Below are 23,613 nucleotides of genomic sequence, written 5' to 3'. Positions count from 1 at the left end.
CTTTTTTCCCCATTTATTTATGTGTTATATGGTGTTTATCATCTAATAAATAACCATTAATAAAGTAACTTTACACCATTCATATGTATTTGCTGGTGTGAAGCACTACAGAACTCGAAAAGCCTTCCTGCACAGAGTCAGGCTTTGTTCAGAGGGGCTTTAATTTTGCCACGCTACAGCACCTTGTAGAGAAACACATTTTATTTCATGTTCGCAAACTTGCAGTCTCCTTAAACAAACAAGTTTGCCTGTAATACAATCATTCTTAATCATTAGCTGTATTTTAGACTGACTGTGTCTAAGAAACAGTATTAATGGTGGATTAGTCACATCTTGCCGATACATGTTTCGCTTAATAAGGTCAGTACAAATGCCAGTACTGATCCAGTGCACTAACATTTACATATATCAATCCAGCCCTCAGTAGTTTAGCTCCACCCTTCAAACTGAAGTTATAAAGACTGTTTCAGCCTGGATTTTTGAACGAAGCACAATAAAGGCAGCCAATCACAACAGAGCTCATCCACATATTAGTTTTAAAGGCACAGTACCTTTAAAAAACAGCTTGTTTAATTCTAAAGCATAAAAAAAGGTTGGGGAAATGTTCATAATGGTCATAAAGCTGCACAATGTGAGTTGTGTGGGGAAGAATGTAGAATACGGGCCCTTTAAAGTCAGTTATCTAAGAGAACACTGTGTCTAAAGTGGTGTCCCCACATGACACCCCTCGAAAAAGCAAAGGGAACAAATTTATTACAATCAACAGCCACTCAAGATGCCTCCCTGATAAGTAGAGTGCCCCTGATGAAAATGCACCGTATAAATAAAGAAATTTTAATGATATTGCTTAGGCTAAAAATCCAGCTGCTCTCAGCAGAAACACAATGGCCAGGCCACATTAAATATTCATATCGCTTAGGCTGTACCTATAAGGTGTTGGCACGGCAACTTCACTTTTTATTGCACTAATATACAATATATTGCCCTCACACATAGACAAGTAGAGCACTACTCGCTCTGCCCTCTGTGAAGAAGAGGAGAAAGTGCTCTTCAGTCTCCTCCTCTACAAGTGCACAGTGCTGTATGTCAACAGTGGGGTAAATGTCAAGAGCCCTTTGCTGCTCTTCATGCATAAACGTCTGAGCTGACTCACAGTGTGTCTACTGGCACAGAGCGTTTTTCAATTTGCACCTCAATATAGAAGCTACTGCGATATAGAAAAAAAGATGTCAAGCTCCCACTTGATCTAAAAGAAGAGAGAAAGTTCAAACTGAAGCTGCGAATAGCCCTGGTGGGTATTCACTTTTACAGAAAAAAACATTTTGGAAGACAAATCGGAGAACCACATTTTCTCCACTGCATCAGCAAGCTTGGGATTTGGTGTTAACATGGGAGTATTCATAGAGTCATTTTCTACAGATTCCCACAATGTCATGGTGAATAGCTTTACAACTCCCCAGTGTGAACTAGAGAAAACCGCTTTATAATGCCTATGGATAAAATAATGCTGAGGAAAGAGATTCAAATAGCTTTCCTAACTAGCTCTACAAATACAACCAAATTGGAAAAAAATCATTATCATTTGTAGAAACAGTACTGTGCAAGTTAGAGACCACCCTTCATGTATTCAATTTCCATTCAAAAAGGCCATTAAGTACAAGTTATTCATTCAGGAGATATTTCTGAGGAGATTAAATATAAGATAATCCACTTGCATGAGAAAGGGGAGCATCAAAGTAAAATCAGTAAAAAAACTGGAGTTTCAGGAAATTATTAAAAGATACAGAGCAAATGGATCTCCTCATATCCATGCAAGACCTGGTAGACCACCATAACTGTCCCCATCAGATAAACAGCACTTAAAGCTTTCATCTTTGAGAGAGAGGAGAAAATCAAGCTCCACTCTTACTTCAGATCTGAAAAAATCCACAGGTGTTTCTGTCCATCCTTCTACTGTGAGAAGACAACTCAATGCTTTGGAGGTGTGGAAAAATGTCCCTGCAGATTTCTTTGAAAAGCTAAAAGCAAGTCTCCTGCTAAGAATGGAAGCTGTAATTAAGGTAAACGGTGGACTAAATGCTGAAAGATCTGATATTATATTTAGTTGTTGAGGCTTCTGTGTCATTTTCAGCTAAATCTGTTTCCTGCTTTTTTTCCTGAAGCTAAAAAAAGAAATAACTCGTGCTTAATGGAGCTTTTGTCTGGAAATTACATAGATCAATGTTGGTCTCTGACTTTTTAGACAGTACTACACTTTTAGCTAAAGTCCAATAAGATTGCCAAACCAATCAGATGGGGAAAAAAGATCAGCAGATACCTTCAACTAATCTAAAATCGAAATAGCTTCCTTAACTGGCTTTATAATGCACAACGATATCAGAATCATACTGGTATCAGCACATATTTGCTTTAAAAAAAATCAGCATTGGACAGATGTTTAAATGTTATCTTACGTACATTTCTCTGTAATGCTAATCCAGGTTGACGTAATTCCAATTTGTACTTTTTATATGTACAAATGTACGTTTATAAAGCAGCACTGACAAATACAGCTAAAGTGTCAGGCACCAACACCTGTCCCTATTTCCCATTTTGGTGCACACCTAAAACAACTTAATCAAAAGAAAAAAAATGATTACAATTGGTAGATTCCTTCACTATAAACTAAACAGCTTACCAAACAAGCTCTACAAACACAGCCAAGGAAAAAAAACACTGATTACTGTTCTCAGACACTGTCCTGACTGAAAATTTGAAGCACTTATGTATTTCTGCATTCCATTTATGCTCCATTTAAGATTGCCTACCTAAACCACAACAACATCCAAATAAGGAGACTAGAAGGCAGGCCCACCATCCATCATTGTACGTTTCATTCAGCTAGAGGCGACCCTCACCATTAGAAGGATTGTATTAAAATTCATAAGAGCCTGGCAGCGGTGGGCCAGGATAGGAGAGAGCGAGGCTGCACGGTGACAGCCAGCCGCAGAGAGAGAGAGAAAGAGAGAGAGAGTCTGAGCTTGCACTGTCACATGCCTATAAGTAATGACAGGCTGCTAAATTACCAGAATCCCTTCCTGCCCTTAAGGCTAGCGCTGAGTGACGGGGGGACATGACAGCCTTGGAGGAGTGTGCACAGAGAGGGACATAAATCAATAGCAGGGCTGCAGCACACAGGCCAGAATAGAGAACCAGTTGACTGCAGTGTGATTATACTGGATTACGAGGTTCGTTTTTTCCCTTCAGCTCAGATGGATAGGACACACTGGTCAATGACCTCATGCAGGTGTTTACTCTAAAGTTCTGTTCATGGTTTCACAGAGCCATTCGTGTCAACCTCCAGAGACGTTAACCCTTATAATCAGAGCCTCCAAACTGTATAAATTCACTGATCCAATAATCCAATCATAATAGGATTTCTGCAGTTATCTGATTATTTAAATGATAGTGTAAACAGCATACTCCGGTTTCTTGGATTGGAGTAAGGTCTAGAAATCCGACTAAGAAATCCAATAAAAAGAGCTGGATGTGCATGTAAACTCTTACTCTGATTTCTTTCAGATTTCTCAGTCTGCGCATTTGCAAAACAGACCGTGGCACCAGGAATAAGCAAGGAGTGTTGCCACAAGATGGAAGCAAAACACTTTTGGAGCGACACTGAAACCAACTACAATCTCAACGAAATGAAGGATTTAAATATTCTTCATCTTCTAGATGATGTATATTCATATTTTCAGGTAAAGTGGTGCGATATTTAAAAAAACAAAAAAAAAAGCCGCAGCATGAAGTTTGAGTTTTACAGTACATTTAAGTTACATCTTCTGTGAGTTTATTGGCTGGTTGCAAAGCAGAAATACGATTATTGTCTGACTCATGTAGACTCTGAGTTTCCCCATTATCTGATTACTCAAGTGCATATAAACACGTTGATAGGATTATTGACAAAATCTGATTTTCTGCACTTATCGGATTATCAAGTGCATGTAAACACACTCAATGATATATTACAAATTTGCATTTTCATGCAAATTTTAATGAACAATTATTGTGTATTTGCTGAATATATTGGGGAAAAATAAAACAAAATATAAAATGAACCATGACTTTTGCAAAGGCCGCATGTTAAATTCAGCAAATAAACAGTAATTGTGCATTAAAATATGCAGAAGGTGTACTTATTTTCACTTTGAAAAGCATAAATTGAATGATATTCTTCCAAAGAATTCTACCACTTCACTCCTTAGCAACGACAGGAACTTATCCAGTTTTGATTTTCTATACTGTAACATATCACTCTAGTAATCTATACTAATATCTATACTAATTACTTCTTAGGTGTCAAACATAATCAAAAGGCAGTCAGAGACAGAGAGAGTAAGAGAGAGTGAGAGCAAGCAAACAGAGTCACGCTGCATTTTGTGGTGAACTGACAAAACAAAAGTCTCTGATGATGTAGTATCATCTGCAAGATGAGATCAGGGAGCAAATGTATCTTTACTAATGCATTTATAATAATGCAAGTTAAACAACCGAATGACGTTCTGATTGGCTCGTTTCTCACACGAGGCTGTATCTGTTTTGTCTGTGTATGGCATGAGCACGACATGAGAATTTCATAAATCAGTACACACTCATATGCAAAAGTGTGAACACCCCCGGTCAGATGTTTTGATGATTTTTGAAGTGAAAGTAAGTTAATACATTCTTTACAGCAGTGGTCACCAATCCTGGGTCTGGAGATCTACCTTTCTGCAGAGTCAGAATCTGACACACCTGCTCCAGCTCACTGAGATAAGATGCAACAGTGTAGGTATGGGGAGGAGGCAGCATGTTAGATGCAGGTTGGAATTAAACTCTGCAGGAAAGTAGATCTCCAGGAGGAGGGTGGGTGACCACTGCTCTACAGAGAACACAATAAAATATGTCATCTTTCTGCAATGTTTTTGTGCACAGTTTCAATTTATTTGCATAATTTAGCATATTTGAAAAAAAAAAACTGTGCCATAACTTGCACAAGCCACATTTTAAATAATTTTCATTTAGAAAAGCAACAACATATGTAACCTGAACTAAATAGGGGCACCTAAACTTCTGCACATAACTGTACCTATGCTTATACTTCACCACCTGCAGTCTGATCCGTCTTATTAGGCTAGTATAAAAAAAATAAAATAAATTAAAAAAATCATTGGGCAGATTATATATATATATATATATATATATATATATACACACATATATATATATTTATATATATATATATATATATATATATATATATATATATATATATATATTTCTTTATCCCTGCCTTATACAGCCCTTTACCGCCAACACTGCAACGTAAACGTACATACATCATACACTGTATGGGCTGACACCTATGGTTATCTCTGAAGTAACTGATGAAAAAAAAAAAAACGCTAATATGCTAAAATTCTGGGGATGCGCAATGATATCAGAATCATATCTGTATTACCAATATTTGATGACGTATTTATTGTATGAGCAGAATGTATAGGCAGTGCTGCGTTACATGTTTTGTATTAACATCAGCATTGCCGTCGCAGATATGCACAGAAAAAAGAACACTTCCCATATCGGTGGTGCACACCAATTAAACTCAATGACGCAATTTTTAAAAATTACATATAACACTACAGGTCAATTTCAAGGCAGGAACTAAGTCTAGTCCTGGACTCCACAGCATTCTGAATGGACATTCTCTGTTGACTAAAAAAACATAGTCCACAACTTGACCTCTTACAGGCTTCACAGTTTCACATCTTCTTCTAAGAAAGTATTTTGGTTTGTTAATGTTCACTTCAGTCTGTTTTTTTATTTTGTTTATTACACCACATAATTAACATAATGCTTTTAATTAACACAGTATGTATATTGTGCCTCAATATTTCTGTATATCATTTGTGACAGTACCAAACGTCAAGATTCTCTCATAAAAACCACAGCCTCATAACTACCTCATTGTCTCACCTCTGCATCAACTCACAGCATATTTAAATGTGGCCTAAAGGGTAGTACTGGGTTACACAAGATTAGGTTGAGGTTTGGCTGCATCCCATATTCCGTCAGTGAAATCCACAGCAGAAATGGCACAGCTTTAAATTGCCTGCCAGTTACCGGAGATACGACTGTGACCATATGACTGGCTGTCAGCCCTGCTCTATACCAGCAGCATTTCACTGTACTGTGTTGTATTGTGGTGTACAGCATGATCTCAGGGGATTATTACAGCTGTCTACACTATTTTAAAAGGCATCCTTTAAATTTTGCTTTTTTACGAGGGTGTAACAGATTTTGATGGAAACATTTCTGAATTTGTCTCCTGAATGGTTTCTTGAGTTTCTTTTTGGGGTGATGAATCACATCAGCTCATCAGTGATAAGTTTTGAAAAATACTAGATGCTGTCATACAAGCTGTGCTAGTGGCATAGTATTAAACAGCATTACCTCTACAGCCAGAAAACTGTGACCTTTGAACTTTGTAATGTATACTGATTAATTTGAGAGATTGCTTCAACTATCCCAGCAATTATACAGCACCTCAGGAAATGACATGTCCACTGACCATAACACTCTAGAATTGTACTATACTATACTATAATTCTATCTAGAACTATAGAATTTCTGCACTAAAGCTGCTTATAACCTCCTATTACAGTGGGACAGCCTGAAAACCCAAAATGATTGTATTTGGAGCAACTAGTGTGACTTTCTGAGACATTCAGCTTCTCCAAGTGTTACATTGCCGTAAAATTCTCATGTATTATTAGTCCTGATTATCAACCAGTTAGTGATTGTGCATCAAGTTCAAAGACTGTTGACACTGAATGTATGTCTGCAACAGTCTGCATTAAGCCTTCGTTTAGAGCAGAACTATATGGCTTGTCTTTCTACTAAAATGTATAAGAGGCATTCTAACTAGTTCAAAGTCAGAGTTCAAAACACATTTCAGACTAAAATCTTTTTGCTTGGAAAGGCACTACGCTTTAATTATGTTTACCTTAAAATTAAAATAAATGATTGACTATTCCATCTCCATCTCACTACAGAAACTTCACCAAATGTTTCAATAGTGACTGTTTTGGTAGTTACTATGTCAGCTAATTTTAACTCAAAAATACTGGCCAGTATTTGTCTGGCAAACAGTTGAACAGTTTGAACATATAACATCATCATATTGTTATTAAAACATAAAAAAGTTTACTTAATTGCAGAAAATGTGTTTCAGTAGTGACAATTTTTAATGTTCTACACTGATTTTCAGACTTTGGGACACATTTCCTTTAAAACAATGAGATCTCACTGCTCACCATGTGACCATGAGGTACAAGGATGCAGTCTTTTTCTGCTTCTTGCTTTAAAATGCAGGGTGTGGCTGAAATAAGGCTCCATTTATGGGACAGCATTAAAAATAAATAAATAAAAATGAAACAAAAAACAATGAAGTATTATTATTTTTACAAGTTGAAATTTAGGGGTTAGGGTTTGGGACAGCCACCCTCTGATAGAAAGGACCCTGTAAATGATGATTTTGTATGTACTTTTGTATGTAGCTTACTAATCATTTTGTACACATTTAGCTTATAACATGCTTTAGCTTATTAATGCCTTGGGTTTAAATAGATCATAACATAATCTTTGTAAATATTTAAGGTCTAATTATTTGTTGTTTGAACCTGCCTACATAAAATTGTATTTTTAATATTAAAATTATAATACGAAAATGTTATAAATCTATACTGAATCTGTGAATAAGAAAGCCCTCGTTTTTATATATATACAGGGGTATGGCTGTCAATGTTTACTTTGGGTGGCTTTGTTGTTGAAGCAAAAATTAAAACAAACTAGCTCTTATTTTGAGCCGCAGCCCCCCCCCAGCCCCCCGGTATTCCCATACTCTATATCTGTTTAAATATCAGCACAGTACATATATCAGCAGGAAATTAAGTGGAACTCAATAGCTGGAAGAGTAACAGCCATCCTAAAATTGCTTCTGTCCAAAGAAAGTATTGAAATCCACTACATCTCTATCCAGGATGCTATTTAAAAGGTGAACATCATCATAATAACATGTTGAGAGCGCAAAGCAGAGCAGAACTACAGTTTTCCAATTCAGCTGAGAAATGTATAGCTCCAATTAATCATTAATAAAAAAAACAGTTTAATATATAAAACAATTTTCAGGGCATTTGTCAAGAATACTACAAAGACCAAGTGCTAATCTTTTTTGAGGATAAATGATAATTAAAAGCTGGATGATGAATAGAGAATAATGCCCTGTAAGGCGATTTGTGGATACTGCTCCTATTCATTTGAGAAGCTGGCGCATTGACAAACATCCCCGAGGTTCAGCACTACTCAACACAAAGCTTTTGCATCCGGGAGCGAGGCGCGTCTATAACAGGCTGAACAGTTCTTAATAAAGCTAAATAACAGGGCTCTAATAAGAATTCAGTGCCAGCACTGAGCCCAGAGGACTCCGACTGCAGTCACTGCTAAACTTCTTCTTTCTTTTCAACATTTACCGTATATGACAGCTGAGAAAAGCACAAGCCTTATATCAGATGAAACCCAGCTTTAACCCTAGCTTTATCTAAATAAAATACGCAAGTGTAAAATTTTAACCCGTTTTTTTCTCCCTTTTTTTCTTATTTACCCCTGAAAAAGATGTATGAACCAGACTATGGCTCAAAAATCGAGGCCTGAACTGAACCATGGATTTAAAGAATTGTTACACCCCTACAACCTATAAGAGTACAATTTGGGTCTTTGTTTATTTATTCAATAGTTTTCTTTTTTTTCAAATATTTAAGGAGCATGAAGGAAAAACAATTCATAAAAATAAACTAATCAAATAAGACCATAATGGGCTGACATACAATTAGTTACTTCTTTGACTGATTGATTTTATTAGACCATATTTTTAAAACAAACAGCCTACCCACTTTGAAAGCAGATTATGCTATAATATAAAACAGAAATGGTTAGGGATACACACAAAGCCCTCAGATTTTTTCCATTGTGGTCTCTACTCTTCCTACTGTTACTATGCAGTTTATCCCATTACTATACTGCTTGTTGTTTGCAGGCTCTCTATAATTGGCCTTTATTCTAATTGCAATTGTTCAATGTTGCTGTACTGACAATCCTTGTTTCTACGCTCATTGTCCATTTTATCAGCTCCACTTACTGTACAGGTGCACTTTGTAGTTCTACAATTACAGACTGTAGTCCATCTGTTTCTCTGCATACTTTGTTAACCCCCTTTAACCCAGTTCTTCAGTGGTCAGGACCCCCATGGACCCTCACAGAGCAGGTACTATTTGGGTGGTGGATCATTCTCAGCACTGCAGTAACACTGATGTGGTGGTGGTGTGTTAGTGTGTTGCGCTGGTCTGAGTGGTCAGACACAGCAGTGCTGCTGGAGTTTTTAAACACCTGAGTGTTACTGCTGGACTGAGAATAGTCCACCAACCAAAAATGTCCAGCCAACAGTGTCCTGTGGGCAGCATCCTGTGACCACTGATGAAGGACTAGAGGATGACCAACACAAACTGTGCAGCAGCAGATGAGCTATCGTCTCTGACTTTACATCTACAAGGTGGACTGACAAAGTGGGAGTGTCTAATAGAGTGGACAGAGAGTGGACACAGTGTTTAAAAACTCCAGCAGCACTGCTGTGTCTGATCCACTCAGACCAGCACAACACACACTAACACACCACCACCACGTCAGTGTTACTGCAGTGCTGAGAATGATCCACCACCCAAATAGTACCTGTTCTGTGAGGGTCCATGGGGTTCCTGACCACTGAAGAACAGGGAAAGGAGGCTAACAAAGTATGCAGAGAAACAGATGGACTGCAGTCTGTAACTGTAGAACTACGAAGTCCACCTATATAGTAAGTGGAGCTGATAAAATGGACAATGAGCGTAGAAACAAGGAGGTGGTCATAATGTTATGCCTGATCTGTGTGTGTGTGTGTGTGTGTGTGTATATACACACACACATACTATAAGACTAATTATATATTGCCACTGTCTGAGCAAAACGTTATCTCCTTTTCTGACTTTTTGTCAGAAAATGTGAATATTTCATGATGAAAGGACCAACAGAAAGGGCCATAAATGCTTGAAAAAAAGTCTTGTTACATTAATTTACATTAAAACTTGAGAATGCTTTTTCCTTCTCCTGAAAAGTTACTATTTTAGAGACATGAGGCTTTGTTAAGTCAGCGACGATATGTAATTACGAGGCTGAGGAACTAAAGTGTGGGCTCACATACAGGCTCTTACAGTTTAAGGGGTTAATGAGCAAAAATGGTGTGTATTTGCACAAATACAGCAGTGTTGCTCACCCCTCTGGCTGAACTCAGTCAGGTGTGAAAACTCATTTTGTTCTTAATCCAGCAATCGAGGAAAATCAGTGGTCCAGTGATAACGCCTAGCCCTGCCTCTTGAGACTCAAGGGCAAATACCATTCAACAACGTTAGCTCTAAAGCCAAGCTCGCCAGCTCAATACAGCATCAGGAACTGCAGGGTATAACCAGAGCAAAAATCCAAAAGGCCATTATCCACAGGGATGCCAGGTTTAATAGCAAACAGCCCAGGCTGAATGTTTTCTGAACACTGAGCCAAATGTACTGATGTACTTCTAGTAGCCATCTTAAAACAAACCACTGCTATAATAGGGCTGCAAGATATGGACAAAATACCATATAGTAATTATATGGTGACATAATGTGACTGTGATATATTAAAAACACTTTGATGTAACATGGTTAAAGACAGGCTTGCATTACTTTGACCATAATTATTGACGTTTGCTGGGTTTCATAATTCATCAAAACAGAGTGAGAAACTCATCTGGAACATACGACATTGTTCAGGATGCTTACAGCACAACAATGATTTTTTTTTTGTGATTTATTAACAGGTTCATTTGCATATTAGCAACAGAAGTATGGCACAGTCATAATAATTAACAAACAATATATTGTGCAGCCCTAATACACTTTTAAAAATAAAGGTGCCAAAAAGGGTTCATATAAGCAAAGCCATAGGAGAACCACTTATGATTCCATAAAGAACCTTTCATTGACTGGTTCTTTACAGAACCATGTCTGTAAATGAGACGTGTGAGTGCGAAGAACATATTTAAAGTCCTCCACAAACATTCTATACCAATGAAACGTTTTCCCCATCACTGTACACTAACGTTCAAAAGTTTGGAATCACTGTTTTTAATAAGATAAAACAAGTTTGATTGTTAAAAGTGCAAAATATGTTAGTCCTGTGCAACAAAGGAGCATGTAAAAATATTGAGAGACATTAGATGCATCCAGTATGATGAACAGAGCTGTAGAAGACAGAGAAATCTGAAAAAAATTGAGAATAAAGTTGTCCACAATTCAGCAAATTTCAAAATGGAGATAGAATATCAAAGTGAATAGCTTGGCAAAAAAATGTAAATAGATCAATACTGTTTATTATTTATCATTTAATAACTTCTTGTTCACAGAGTTTTTTAAATATTTTGAATTTTAAAATATATGTAATATTTCAATCCAGTGTAAGTCCTTGTGGCGTATACAGTAACAAAAACTGTTAACATGACCACTGATTCCAAACTTTTCAGTGCTAGTAGGGATGCAACGAACTGGGAATTGCAATATCTGAAATATCTGAAATATTTTTGATGTACATATCTGCCAATACCAGTTCATAAGAATTTCTGAAATGTAGAAATTGATCAAACTGGATTAGCATTACAGAGAAATATAACATTTATTTCTGTAGGGTAACAAATGAGGTAAAATGAACAAAATGCAAACAGTGTAGCACAGTAGACCGGCATCACCTACACATTCTGCTTTTCCAGGGTACAGATAAAGAAATCAAATCAACAAATACAGTGGCAAATATAATATATACAGTGGCAAATATATATATATATAAAAGCAATTACCTGTTGATACCAATACGATTATAATATCATAGTGCATCCCTAAATGCTAGTGTATTTCCAAAGAACCGTTCAGGCACCTTTATTTCTAAGAGTGAAGTATGCTATACACATGGATACAGTGTAAAAACAGACATCAGATGCCATCTGAGTGTGTGCTCAGGACATTTAAACTGTCACTCAGCCTTCTTACTAACTTACATTACAGAGAGAGAAACGTCTGACCAACAGAACTGGCTGCACTGACTTTCTACTATTAAAATGCAGACAGTGGGTTTCAATTACTCTCTCCTTCAGCATCTCACAAACAATCAGTGTCTCAGAAGAATGTTATGCAGAGAGAATGATCTAGAAACACATCTACAGGTACTGTTATAGCCCATTTAGCCCAGAAACTGCACACAGTCTAGGTGCTGCCTTATATAAGTTAATGGGACATTGCTCCAGGTGCATTAACCACTAAGCTCGCTTATTCCTGGATTGAAGAAAAAGGAAGTACCTTTCTTGTGAGTACCATCCGATTTGGAGCCTTGTGGGTCTAATAAAAAAAAGATCAGGATTAAACACATAGTATTCTAACAGCAATAATGTTATTGTTGTTATTTCCTCTGAAGAAACAACAACAGAAAAAAAAAGAAAGAAAGAAAAATTAGAAGCATGGCTCAATCCTTCGATTAGTTTTACTTGCCAACACTTTGGGCTTTGAAGTGTATGGCAGGGAAAGACTGGGGCCAACATACTAAAGGCAAGAGCAGGTAGGAGGGATGCACTTATCTGTCCAGAAGGTCAGCGGGCAGGAGAGAAGGCGATGCATAGAAATGAAAGGAGGGGTGGGGGTGGGGGTGGGGGGTTGCAATGCAGATTTCATTATGGGAGGCAAAGGTGGGTTAGCAAAATGCACTAAGAGATGCAATACACTAGAGAGAAGGGAAAATGCAAAGACTACATGTCAAACTGGCTTCACTTAGCTTTTTTTCATTTTTCTCGGCTGGTAAATTGAAGAAAACCAATTTCCGTAATCCTTTCCTTAAGGCTCCTTTACTTTCCGTTGATTGTATCTACTCCCAACAGATTGCGGGACTGTGCCATACAAAAGGAATGGGAACTTACTCGGAGGTGGAGAGGGCATTCGAAGCGAATGCCTCGCACATACTGTAGCCCTACTATGCTTCATTAGAGTGTGCCATCTACAAATTGCGGCATTTTCCCTTATGTATTTTTAAGCAGACAGAAATACATGTTGCAGTGCACCATTTGGCTTTCGCCTTGAAAAAAATTCCTATACAAACTGGCCTGTTGCCAGCTTATGCTGAGGTTATTCTCATTATTACCACATACATATAGCAGCACCACGTAATAAGCGTATTTTATCCCCGGTTTGAGAAATCAGAAGCATTATTAATACGGCTAAAAAGAATAACAATGAATTTCTTGTTGAGAGTAAATGCCATTAAGCATGGTGGAATGGATAATACCACACACAAGTCTGAGAAACATCTTGGCTTCCCTGTTGAGTAAAAAGGATTATGCTGGATATTATAGGGGGATTTTCTATAGGCACATATTCACTTACATACACACACACATTGCTCTGTGCTCCAGAAAGTACTGTGCATCTGTAAGGCAAAATCATCATTATCTGCCTGGTGAGGAATGAGAATGTGCCCGGATGAAAGATTCTTGTTGACTGCAGTAATCCATCTGTGTTACTTGCAAAGGAACTCACTCGTAAAATGAAACGCAATTACTTGGCATAAACATGAACTGCTGGAGACAGGTGACTTAAGCTCTGTAATGCGAGGCATTTTTCCTTCTATCATTCGACATGACCCCCAATCCCCAGCGCTAGAGTAATCCCGCACATCCAAAGAAGCTTATCCTTTGTGAGGAGGATCTATATGAACTATTCAAGCCTCAACACCTCTGACCCGGCTTTGAGCGAGCTTTCTTAAAGCTTTGTATTAAATATTGGCCAATTACAAACATCTGTCCTAAACTTTCAGCTAAAGAGCTACATTTCTTTCTACAAAAAGTCAACCAGCAACAGTTCAAACAAAACTTCTATTTACATTAAAGCCCAAGGACACAATGTTTAAGGATGTGCTCGGGCTCTCGAGCGCTTGGTCGGCCGTTCAAGGTGGCGGTATTTGAATACTGAAATTACTCAGAAAGAAGGAGAAAATATACAGACCAACAATTCAGTCAAAGATTTTTTGTTTTAACAGAACTGAAAAATGTGAAAGTTTAGCTCATATTAGCGAGTAAGTATGTTATGTTATACTTTTAAAAGCATATGGATGTAACTCTGGATGTTTGTCACAAAAGGTACATAGCCCATTTTATTGAGGACCTCTACAGTCATATGCACAAGTTTGAACACCCTCAGGCCAATTACGTTTTGTTGATTTTCTATGTCAAAATAAGTTAATGCATTGTATGCAGAGAACTTAAATATGACATTTTTCAGTGTTTCAAATTTCAGTGTACAATTTCTATTTATTTTTGAATATATAGGAAAAAATAAAGCATAACATTTAAAATGTCTGTAATATAAATGCATGTGTATGTTTTCATTTTTTCCCCAGTATGTTAAATTTAGCAAATAAACAATAGTCGTGTATTAAAATGTACTGAAGTGTGTTCTCTTTAGAGGATGTGTTAACTTCTTTTGACTTAGAAAATCAAGAAAACATGTCTGGCGGCGTCCAAACATCTGCATACGATTTTTCCATTAAATGATTTTGCGTGCGCAGCATAGATATATGGCTTTAAATATTTTTTTGTAGCCAAATAATCAGGGAGTTCAATCAAAATGGATCATAATCAATATTAAACACATTAAAAATAAAGTAGCAGGCCAAAAAAGTCAGTCTAGAATATCACATTATATACATAATAAAGCTGACTGATTTTACTGTTGTATTATTTAGCAGAGCAAATTGTGTGGCTGTATTATCTATGAAAAGATCTAATTGATATCAGCCGATTCAATGTTAAGGTACTCAGATCAAATCAGGGAATAATAATAAAAAAAAAAACTGAATCAGGACGTCCAGGTATTTCCTTCTTCTATGAAGTCATTGTTTCAGAGATATGAGGTTGTTACAACAGCAGTGATATGAAACATACTAAACCCAGACCTGAAAATGAAAGAACGATGAATGGAGCTCATCTAGATACAACAGAATATTCTACATATCTATAAAACTAAAAGCAAATACAGAATCTACTCTAACACTTATCTACTCACATAAATTACAGTATATGTGTACACTGAGGGATTAAAGCTCAGACATACTCCACATACACGTTGGCATATTTCCATGCCCAGTTCTAATCTTGTGCCCTTGAGTAAACAGAACCAAATTGCAGTGGTGGCGCAACGCTGACTTCAAATTTAAACAGTTATAGAATAAATTTCCCACGCTCTACAGTTCCTCCAGTCCTGGGAGACTTGGAACAATCTGTATGAAAGGAGTTAAAATGTGTATAAAATGTTAAAATCGAATCTAACGTACTCTCCGTCTGTGCTGGATGACTGCTCTATCACTCTGTATATTCACTGGCCTGCAGCATCCTGCAGTACAGCTTTGCCTTTTCTCTTCCCGGGGGAAAACAACAATATTTCTGCTCCTACCTTGTGACAGTCAGTGTCACACTGGAAATACAGTTCAAACCTTCACCCAATACTTTGCAACATAAGATGGAAAGGTTGCAGTATTTGGTAGGAGAGAATCCATCACAGGCACACCTTTACATTTAGAAGTCTAGAGTTACTGCTGTTTGCTATACTGTTTGTAAGTAGTTACAAAATTAATAAAATACATTTACATTTAAGTTATATCCTGTACAGACAGGTCTGAGTCCATGCTTCTGAATTTTTCCAGTTATTTTAGTATCAAAAATAGCCAGAACACCAAAATAAGACTGTGTGCACAACAATAGCATTATCAAATTCAAAATCAGAATAAAATATCTCCTCTTTTGCTTGCAAACACAAATGTGGCATTGATTGGAAACTATGAATCAACTTATCTTTTTCAACATGTAACAAGCGAGTAATAATTAAGCCTTAGTCACATTTATTGCCAGCAATTACAAATGATGTAACTCACTGAGTGCTGTGAGTCATAATCACATTTGTGTATGTAAAAGAGGAGATATTTTATTATGATCTGATTGTGTGCAGTCTTGTTTTGGGGAAGTAAAAGCACTCTTTACATTTTTGCCATGTTTGTCATTGCTTGACATTGTAAAGAAAAAAATATTGAGAAGCTATTGATACAAAATATAAATAATATTATACTATTATTAAGTTATTAGGTTTGGATAGTATAGCAAAACAAAAGCAACATCTCTTGACTTCTTCCCGTTAATACATGAATTATATAATATACATGACCAAAAATGTATTAATTAGTTAATTAATTAATTTTAAAAACTGAGGGGGTACTTTGCATTTTGTTGCCATATGGTAACGGTGTGACAACAGAACTACAGTCTGCAATGCATACAATGGGAGTCAACCAGTGCACTGCCATATAGACACATTCATTATTCAGATATGATGAAACTCACCTGCATGACGGCCATAAATGTGTAAATGTGTTAAGAACACAGAAAAATGTGAATATTATACTGATTAAAACATCAACTTGTAAAAAGGATCTGAAAATGTGTCCAATGTGTCCAGTGGCAGTGTGTTCTTACTCCCATTCAATCCACTGCACACTGCAGTTCCATTATTGCGTGCTGTTGCCATATGGCAATAAATACATTTTTGTTTTATATAAAATCCATAACATCTAAATTATTTATTAAAAAGAAAAGTGTTTGTGTTTAAATTTGTTTTCTCAAAGTTGTTTTGTATAAATACTGAATTATACACACTTCAGGAGCCCAGCCTCATGTGATGTGTGTGAAAAAGAAGTACAGACTGCAACAGAAAGGCAAGTGATCAGAACTATATTATTTTACACATAAAGCCTTTAGGTTCCCAAAGGAAAAGGAGAAAAGCCTTTTATATTGTAGATAAGCAAAAAAAATGTTGCCATATGGCAACAACATGCAATAAAGAGCAAAGGGCTTGTATGAACTGCTACACGGTTTAATTATCTATAAGACCCTTTATTTTGCATTCTTACACATGACACATTAATCTTAACAATATCTGTAGATCTTCTAAACAAGCCAGAAAAACACTCAAGTAGGTTCACCATTACAGTTGTATGTGAATGCTACACTCCCACTCATTAGAGAATCCTCATCAATCCTATTAAAGTCCCATTAACAGGTGCAGATAGCACAAAAAATGAACTTCAAGCTCCACCAGCAATTCATTTATCTTCTCTTCAGGTTAAGATATGGATGGGGAGGAAATGCAGCAAGGTATCGTAGACATACAGAACATCCAAAAAAAGAAAAGCAGTCAGTAAATATACCGCAGCAGACTGTATATTTACGAAGGTACACCTGTCTAAAAGGACCCATTCAGAAGCAAAGTGACAGTCATTATAAAGCGTTACACTGATCATCACTGTAATGCATCGTGGTAGCTCATTTGAGAATCTGGAGGGGGTTGGTGGGGGACTGTTGGTGGGTGGTAGGACTGCGACAAGGCAAAAGCAACCCATGGTAGTGATATTTGGCGGGGATGCGCTGCACCTCATGGCTGTCGAGCCCGCTGCTCCTCACGGCGACTGATGAGGAGGGACAAGGTTAACGGGGAGAGCGGAGCCGCAGCTGCACTGCACAGCGTTCATCAGCGGAGGCTCGAGATTACAGCACAGCCCAGCTCCCTGCATGTGTGTGGAGGAGAGACCCACTCCCCTATCTTACTAGCACTGCCGCACACTCTCCCACTCCCCCATTCATTTTACACTACAGTACCTGCAGCTGTCAACAAGCACTGCGCGAGGAAAAAAATCTTACTCTGGCAAAATTTTAACCCCTAAAATTCGTATGTGGGCCCACACTTCAGCTCTGCACTCTTATGAATGCTAGAAGTGTAAAAAAGCATCAGTCTGAAGGTGAAGATTCAACTGCATCAATTTTGGAATACAGTATGAATTCATTTTTGGTCAACATGAAATTCTCAGGCTATTTTCAGTTGTAAGAATCCAATCATGCTTGGTGTACTGTTTTGATATTCCAATACTGTATTCACTAGGAATGTAACGATCCGGAATCTTTTTTGGCCAATTTTGAATATTTCTTTTACAGCCAAACTAGCCCTTTTTCAACCCGAAACATACACTGTGTGGGCTATATGAACATATAAAGCATGCTAGCATATTTCTAGTACTGTCTATCAGCCATAATTGCAACATAAATAACATTATTTGCTATTTAACAGGCCAAACCAGCATTCAAAAAACTTCATGAAACTTTTCTGAAAACACCAGAAAAATCTGTTAAAATAAAGTGCTTCAATGAAACTATGAGGCTATTTAGCGTAATCAGTCATGCATAATTTTTTTAGTTTAGGTGTAGCAGCAGTTCCACTGATGGCTGTATTGACAAAAGTAAAACTATAACTAAGTTATTCCCAGCTTCTACCATTAGCTAATTATATCAAGTCTGAAGATTATTTTGTCCACTCATATATATCCAGCAAAATGTATTGCTTTTTAAATGGAGAAATGTGACTAATCACAATTAACTACACAAAATGCAGCAATTAATCAGGATTTAATATTTTAATCGTTTCACAACCCTAATATGAATATAACAAAATAGTAAATTGACCGATTAGCATTCATATGATTGGAGCAAAAATCTCTCCATTCCAAATGTAGCCGACTGGCTGATTCTGATCCAGATTAATTCCGATCCTGGTGAATTCCAGTCGTGCATCCCTAGTATAATCAGTTCCTCCAGTCAAATTAGAGTATCCAAAGTGTTTTTAAATGTAATTCTGAATCACATTAAAACAATCATGTGAAACTAAATTATAGTAAAATTTGAGATTTCATAGAACATTGAATTATTTCCATAAAGGATCAAAATTAAATCAAATCATTATAAGATTTATAATTGTAATAATTACATCTTGCATATTAGTTTGTACTTATGTTATCACAACTGAATAATAAGCCGAGAGATCAGTAACAGTAACAGTACCAATGTAAATGCAGCAGTACTTGGTCATCACTATGTGGGCTGTCCCAAATATGCCAGGATAAGATTTTATTTCCATTTCAATTGTATTCCTGCAAAATGATTTGGATGGATTTCCCCACAGTGGGTCCCAGTCATGATCAGTGTAGTTTCTGCTCATGCTGGCACATTCGTAGCTTCAGGCAATTCTTATATATCCCCATTTCCCTCCCCCCACCCCTGCTTGCTATGGCACCAAATTAGCAGGAGAGGTGCCAATGTGCAGAGGTGTGCTCCTCCAGAGAGCTGGAAACAAATGTCTTCTCACGTTAGATGGTGTTTGTTTGGGAGTAACCTTCACTCAGGCTGAGTTGGGCTGAGGACACCCTCGCAGTTTCAGAGAGATACTGTGTCAGGCCCCTCGCCGCATGAATTTCATTACTGTGCTCTATGGCAGAGGAGCAAAAGGCAGGAGCTTCCGGCTCAATGTGCTCATACGCTGTTGACCTGACAGCCATGACGAACCATTGAATTTCATAATGTCGGGTCATGTGACTACGGGCTGCCTCCTGGCTCTCAGACAATGATGTTAATTCCTTTGTGTTAAGGTCACACTGGAAAGGCCAGGGCTTTTCTCAAATGATGACATCACATTACTTAATTCTGCTTTCCAACTGTTTGTAAATTTGAAATGAGAAATGATGACTTAATTATCATAATCGAAACAGGTACTGTTGAGGTTCAGCCCACAATGAATTTGATATATGTTGAATATCTTACAGTCAAAGGTCAGCTCAGGTGAGAAAACAATTATCCAACTTTGTAGAAAGACTTTGGTTACAATATTCAAGAGCGCAGCGTAGCACAGCTTAAAATGTCAGAATGCATTCACCAAACGCTAACAGCGCTATCTTTCAATGTAGCAGAACATTTCTGCATACAGCACAAAAAACGGCAACCTTTGCCATGAGCAAGGTTAAGATGCACGCCATCACAGAACCGGGGAAGGCTTTCTCTATCCGAGCATTCAGGCAGGTTTAACAGAAGTTTTTTTGGACAGAGTCACGACAAACATTCCTCTCGCGCTCACATCACTTTTACCTACCTCCACTGTCACAGGGAAAATCACACAAACAGCTGGGACTGTTTTTCTATGTAAGCATGTCATTCAGTCTATATTAGAACATTCACTATGGGTTGCAAGTTTGTTTTCATTTGATAAACGTGTGCCATTCAAGTTATACTCAAGTCCTTCTAGCACAAATATGCAAATATAAGGGTATAAAATAACTGCATATATGCATATTACATAATTATAATATTGCTGCTGTTGAAACAAAACCTTGTATCTCCATTTAGTTTTTTTAATTTTTTGATGCCATTAAATCATGACAGTGGCTTTTTACATTGCATTGATATTTTATACTGAATTAGCACATCTAAATGTTCCAAAACTACTCAGGATAAAATTGTTTTATTTTAACTTTCTCGTCCTGTAAAAATTACCATTTAAGTCATTCTACAATTGCAGTGTCGAACAGGGTATGAATGTTGATGCGTAATTCAAGGATAACCTGTAGTCTGTTATAGTAACACCACTGACAAAAATTTGGGCTTTTCTAAAATATAAGGCACCCTAGTTTCAAAGACATATTGTATGCAGAAAACGACAAATATTGCATTCATATTGTTATTTTGTTTCAATTTTCAAAATCACTTCAATGTTTCATGAGTAAAATCACTGATAATCTTTTTTGTGACATATGAAGCTGTCAGTATTTTAGCCAAATATATCAGAAATATAACAATTTCACTCTGGAGTCTCTCTGGAATCAGTCTTGCTTGCATACAAGAATAATTCAAAAAGACCTTCCTGTTTTTTAATGACACGTTTCTGTAACACCACTGACAAAAAACCCTTGAGATTTATTATGAAATTAAAATAGACACACAAACAAGCATTAAAATTGTTGTTTCACATAAAAATAATACTACTACTATCTATGAAGTCACTGCTGTATTTCATAATATACTGTACTTCATACATGAGTAAAAACACAAAAAAACAAAAATTCAATAAGATGAACTGTCATAATTTCTTTGCTGAACAAAGAACAAAGAATAAACAGGCATCATCTTTTTGAGCTCATTTTAATGGCTTTAATATTGAGGGACACCGCAATAGTAGAATGACTCCTTTCTGAGACACAAGGTTTTTGTTACAACACTGATGTGCAAATATTCAATTACAAAAACACACAGTCTTTATTATTTAACATTATTATTTCCTTTCATGAGATATTCTAGAACTATTATTATTATTATTATTATTATTATTATTGCACAATACACATTAACCAATAAAGGGTCTGGCACATAAACATCCATCATTTTCAACATTATTAATACTTAGTGCTTAGTAATTATGCTATTAATAAGAAACTGCAAAAGTAATGAGAGTAGAACAGGTAATAGGACAAGTAAATTTATCAAACCTTTAATTTTAAATTAGAGAACTTGACTTTGTACTTTGTATTGTTTTATGTATAATTTGGGAATCTGATGTGTTAAATCTGCCATCATTAGCAGTGCTGAACGCTGCTGAATAAGGAAACCTCTGACATGTATCTTTCAGAGCCTCTAGTTTGGGATCAGGCCATTTCTAACACTCTCAGCGAACATTTCACACCGAATACTAAATCAGAAGTTGCGTACCACCACAGACATACTCTCAGGATACTGAATCAAGGTTCTGAACCTCATACAGGAATGTAGCCAGCTTAGAAACAGCCTCTTAAAATCTTCAGCACAAGGATCATCACTTCCGAATAAAGGATAAAGAAATGAATATCCGATTTCAGATGCTAATGTTATGTCATGCTTTGCTGAATCGAGACATGGACATAGCTCGCTGCTCTGTTTACATGCAAATGTGATTTCTCAGTAATTCTTTTGGAGTGCGATTCAAACTGGAACAGGCATTGCAGAGAGCTGATGGAATGCTTTGGTTTTGTAACTCTGATTTTTAGATGGAGAATGATACCTTGTTTTCTGGAGGGAAACCCAGTAAAGCTCAAGCATTTCAGTGGATGGCGCAGACATTTTGGATCAATAGCAAAATTGATCACTTGCTTCCGTGGCTTTTTCTTGACCAGTGATCAATGCACTTACTTCAATATGTAATTTGGACTGGATCCCCAGCTCTTAAAGACACATTTCCAAAATCTATTCAATCCCCTCCTCCTTTTTTGTTTTTTTGCAGACATTGCTTGGCTACATTCCTGTGTTATCCAATGGTGTCTCGGTGGCTGCACCTACCTTTAAAATTAGGTCTGATTCTTGCATCGTAACCAGACACTTTTCCCATGAGTTTGTCCAAGAATTCTGAAGGGGGCATGGGGGAGGCAGCTTTCCTGGCTGCGGCTTGCTGGGACGCTGCCAAGCTGAGAAATAAGACAGAGGGACAGAGAAGAAGACAGGTGCATTATATTATCATTTCACCAGCTGAATAACAATGTGCAGACAGTAAATGCTAAGACTGGCTCACTGGTGTGTTACTTGATCTGTTGCTTTTTAATTGCATTGAAAATCACAAAATTTGGCTTTGTTAAACAGGCTGTTAACTCCATTCCTAAAAATATTGGACACTTTTTCTTTACAGTTAAGCAACAACCGAACACGTTTAACTTGTTCTTTTCAGTTCCGATTTGTACTGCAATCATATACGGCTCCGTTAGAGAAGAAAAATCAATCTGAGCTTTTCACAATGCTGCCTAAACACAGCCTAACAAAGTCTTCTGTGTAGATGTCTACAGGTGAGCTAAAAAAATAGCAATTTAAGAACAAAGTAGCCTAATGTAGTGACCATTCCCTGGTCAAAGCTCATCCTTCTCTATCTACTGGAGTAATGAGTAAAAGTGAATATTGAACCTATGAACATATAGGCCTATTACAGTAATCGGTCATTAGACATCATGGGCACCATTAGTAATACGTGAGTGAGTCTCACTGTGAGCGGCTCTTCCGACTCATTCTAAATGACAGGGCACTAACCAGCCTGGGGATCACTCCAGCCTCCACTCTCACCACTGATACTCTCTTACCCTCTGAGAGGGTTCAAGGAGCAGGACACGCCACTCATTTTCTAAAGTACTATGATTTTCTAAAGACCTATGAAAACATGCAGGGATGAACCCGGCCTCATTTTAAGCATGAAATAGGCTAATAAATAACACAGAGTTCTGTGCAAATGTTTGGGTGCACCTGGTCAATTTGCATGTTTTTGTTGATTTGAAGTGAAAATAAGTTAAAACATCCTCTACACAGAACACATTTCTGCACAATTACTGTTTATTTGCTGCATTTAACATGGGAAAAAAATGAAACATAAAATGTGGCCTCTGTGCACGTTACACATTTTGTATCTTATGTTTTACTTTTTCCCCAATATGTTAAACTCAGAAAATAAACAGAAATTGAACACTAAAATTTTTTAACTAAGTTCCCTATCAGGAATGTTATTTTCA

The 23,613-nt window shown here is 37.0% G+C and overlaps 1 protein-coding gene across 2 annotated transcripts in view; it reads right to left on the bottom strand.

The window, feature by feature from the left end:
* Positions 1-23,613, bottom strand: part of glra1 (glycine receptor, alpha 1) — a 78,994-nt gene that overhangs the window by 45,061 nt on the left and 10,320 nt on the right. Inside the window, exons 2-3 of one of the 2 annotated variants that reach the window (XM_036568512.1) lie at positions 22,406-22,530; positions 12,489-12,527 (exon numbers count right to left, since the gene is read on the bottom strand). In XM_036568512.1, coding sequence (XP_036424405.1) covers positions 12,489-12,527; positions 22,406-22,530 — 164 coding nt within the window. The remainder of the gene's footprint in view (positions 1-12,488; positions 12,528-22,405; positions 22,531-23,613) is intronic. The other variant, XM_036568513.1, reaches the window with a different exon arrangement.

This window comes from Colossoma macropomum, unplaced genomic scaffold (assembly GCF_904425465.1).
Source record: "Colossoma macropomum unplaced genomic scaffold, Colossoma_macropomum, whole genome shotgun sequence".
Lineage (NCBI taxonomy): Eukaryota > Metazoa > Chordata > Actinopteri > Characiformes > Serrasalmidae > Colossoma > Colossoma macropomum.
This window is presented reverse-complemented; position numbering and strand designations above follow the sequence as displayed.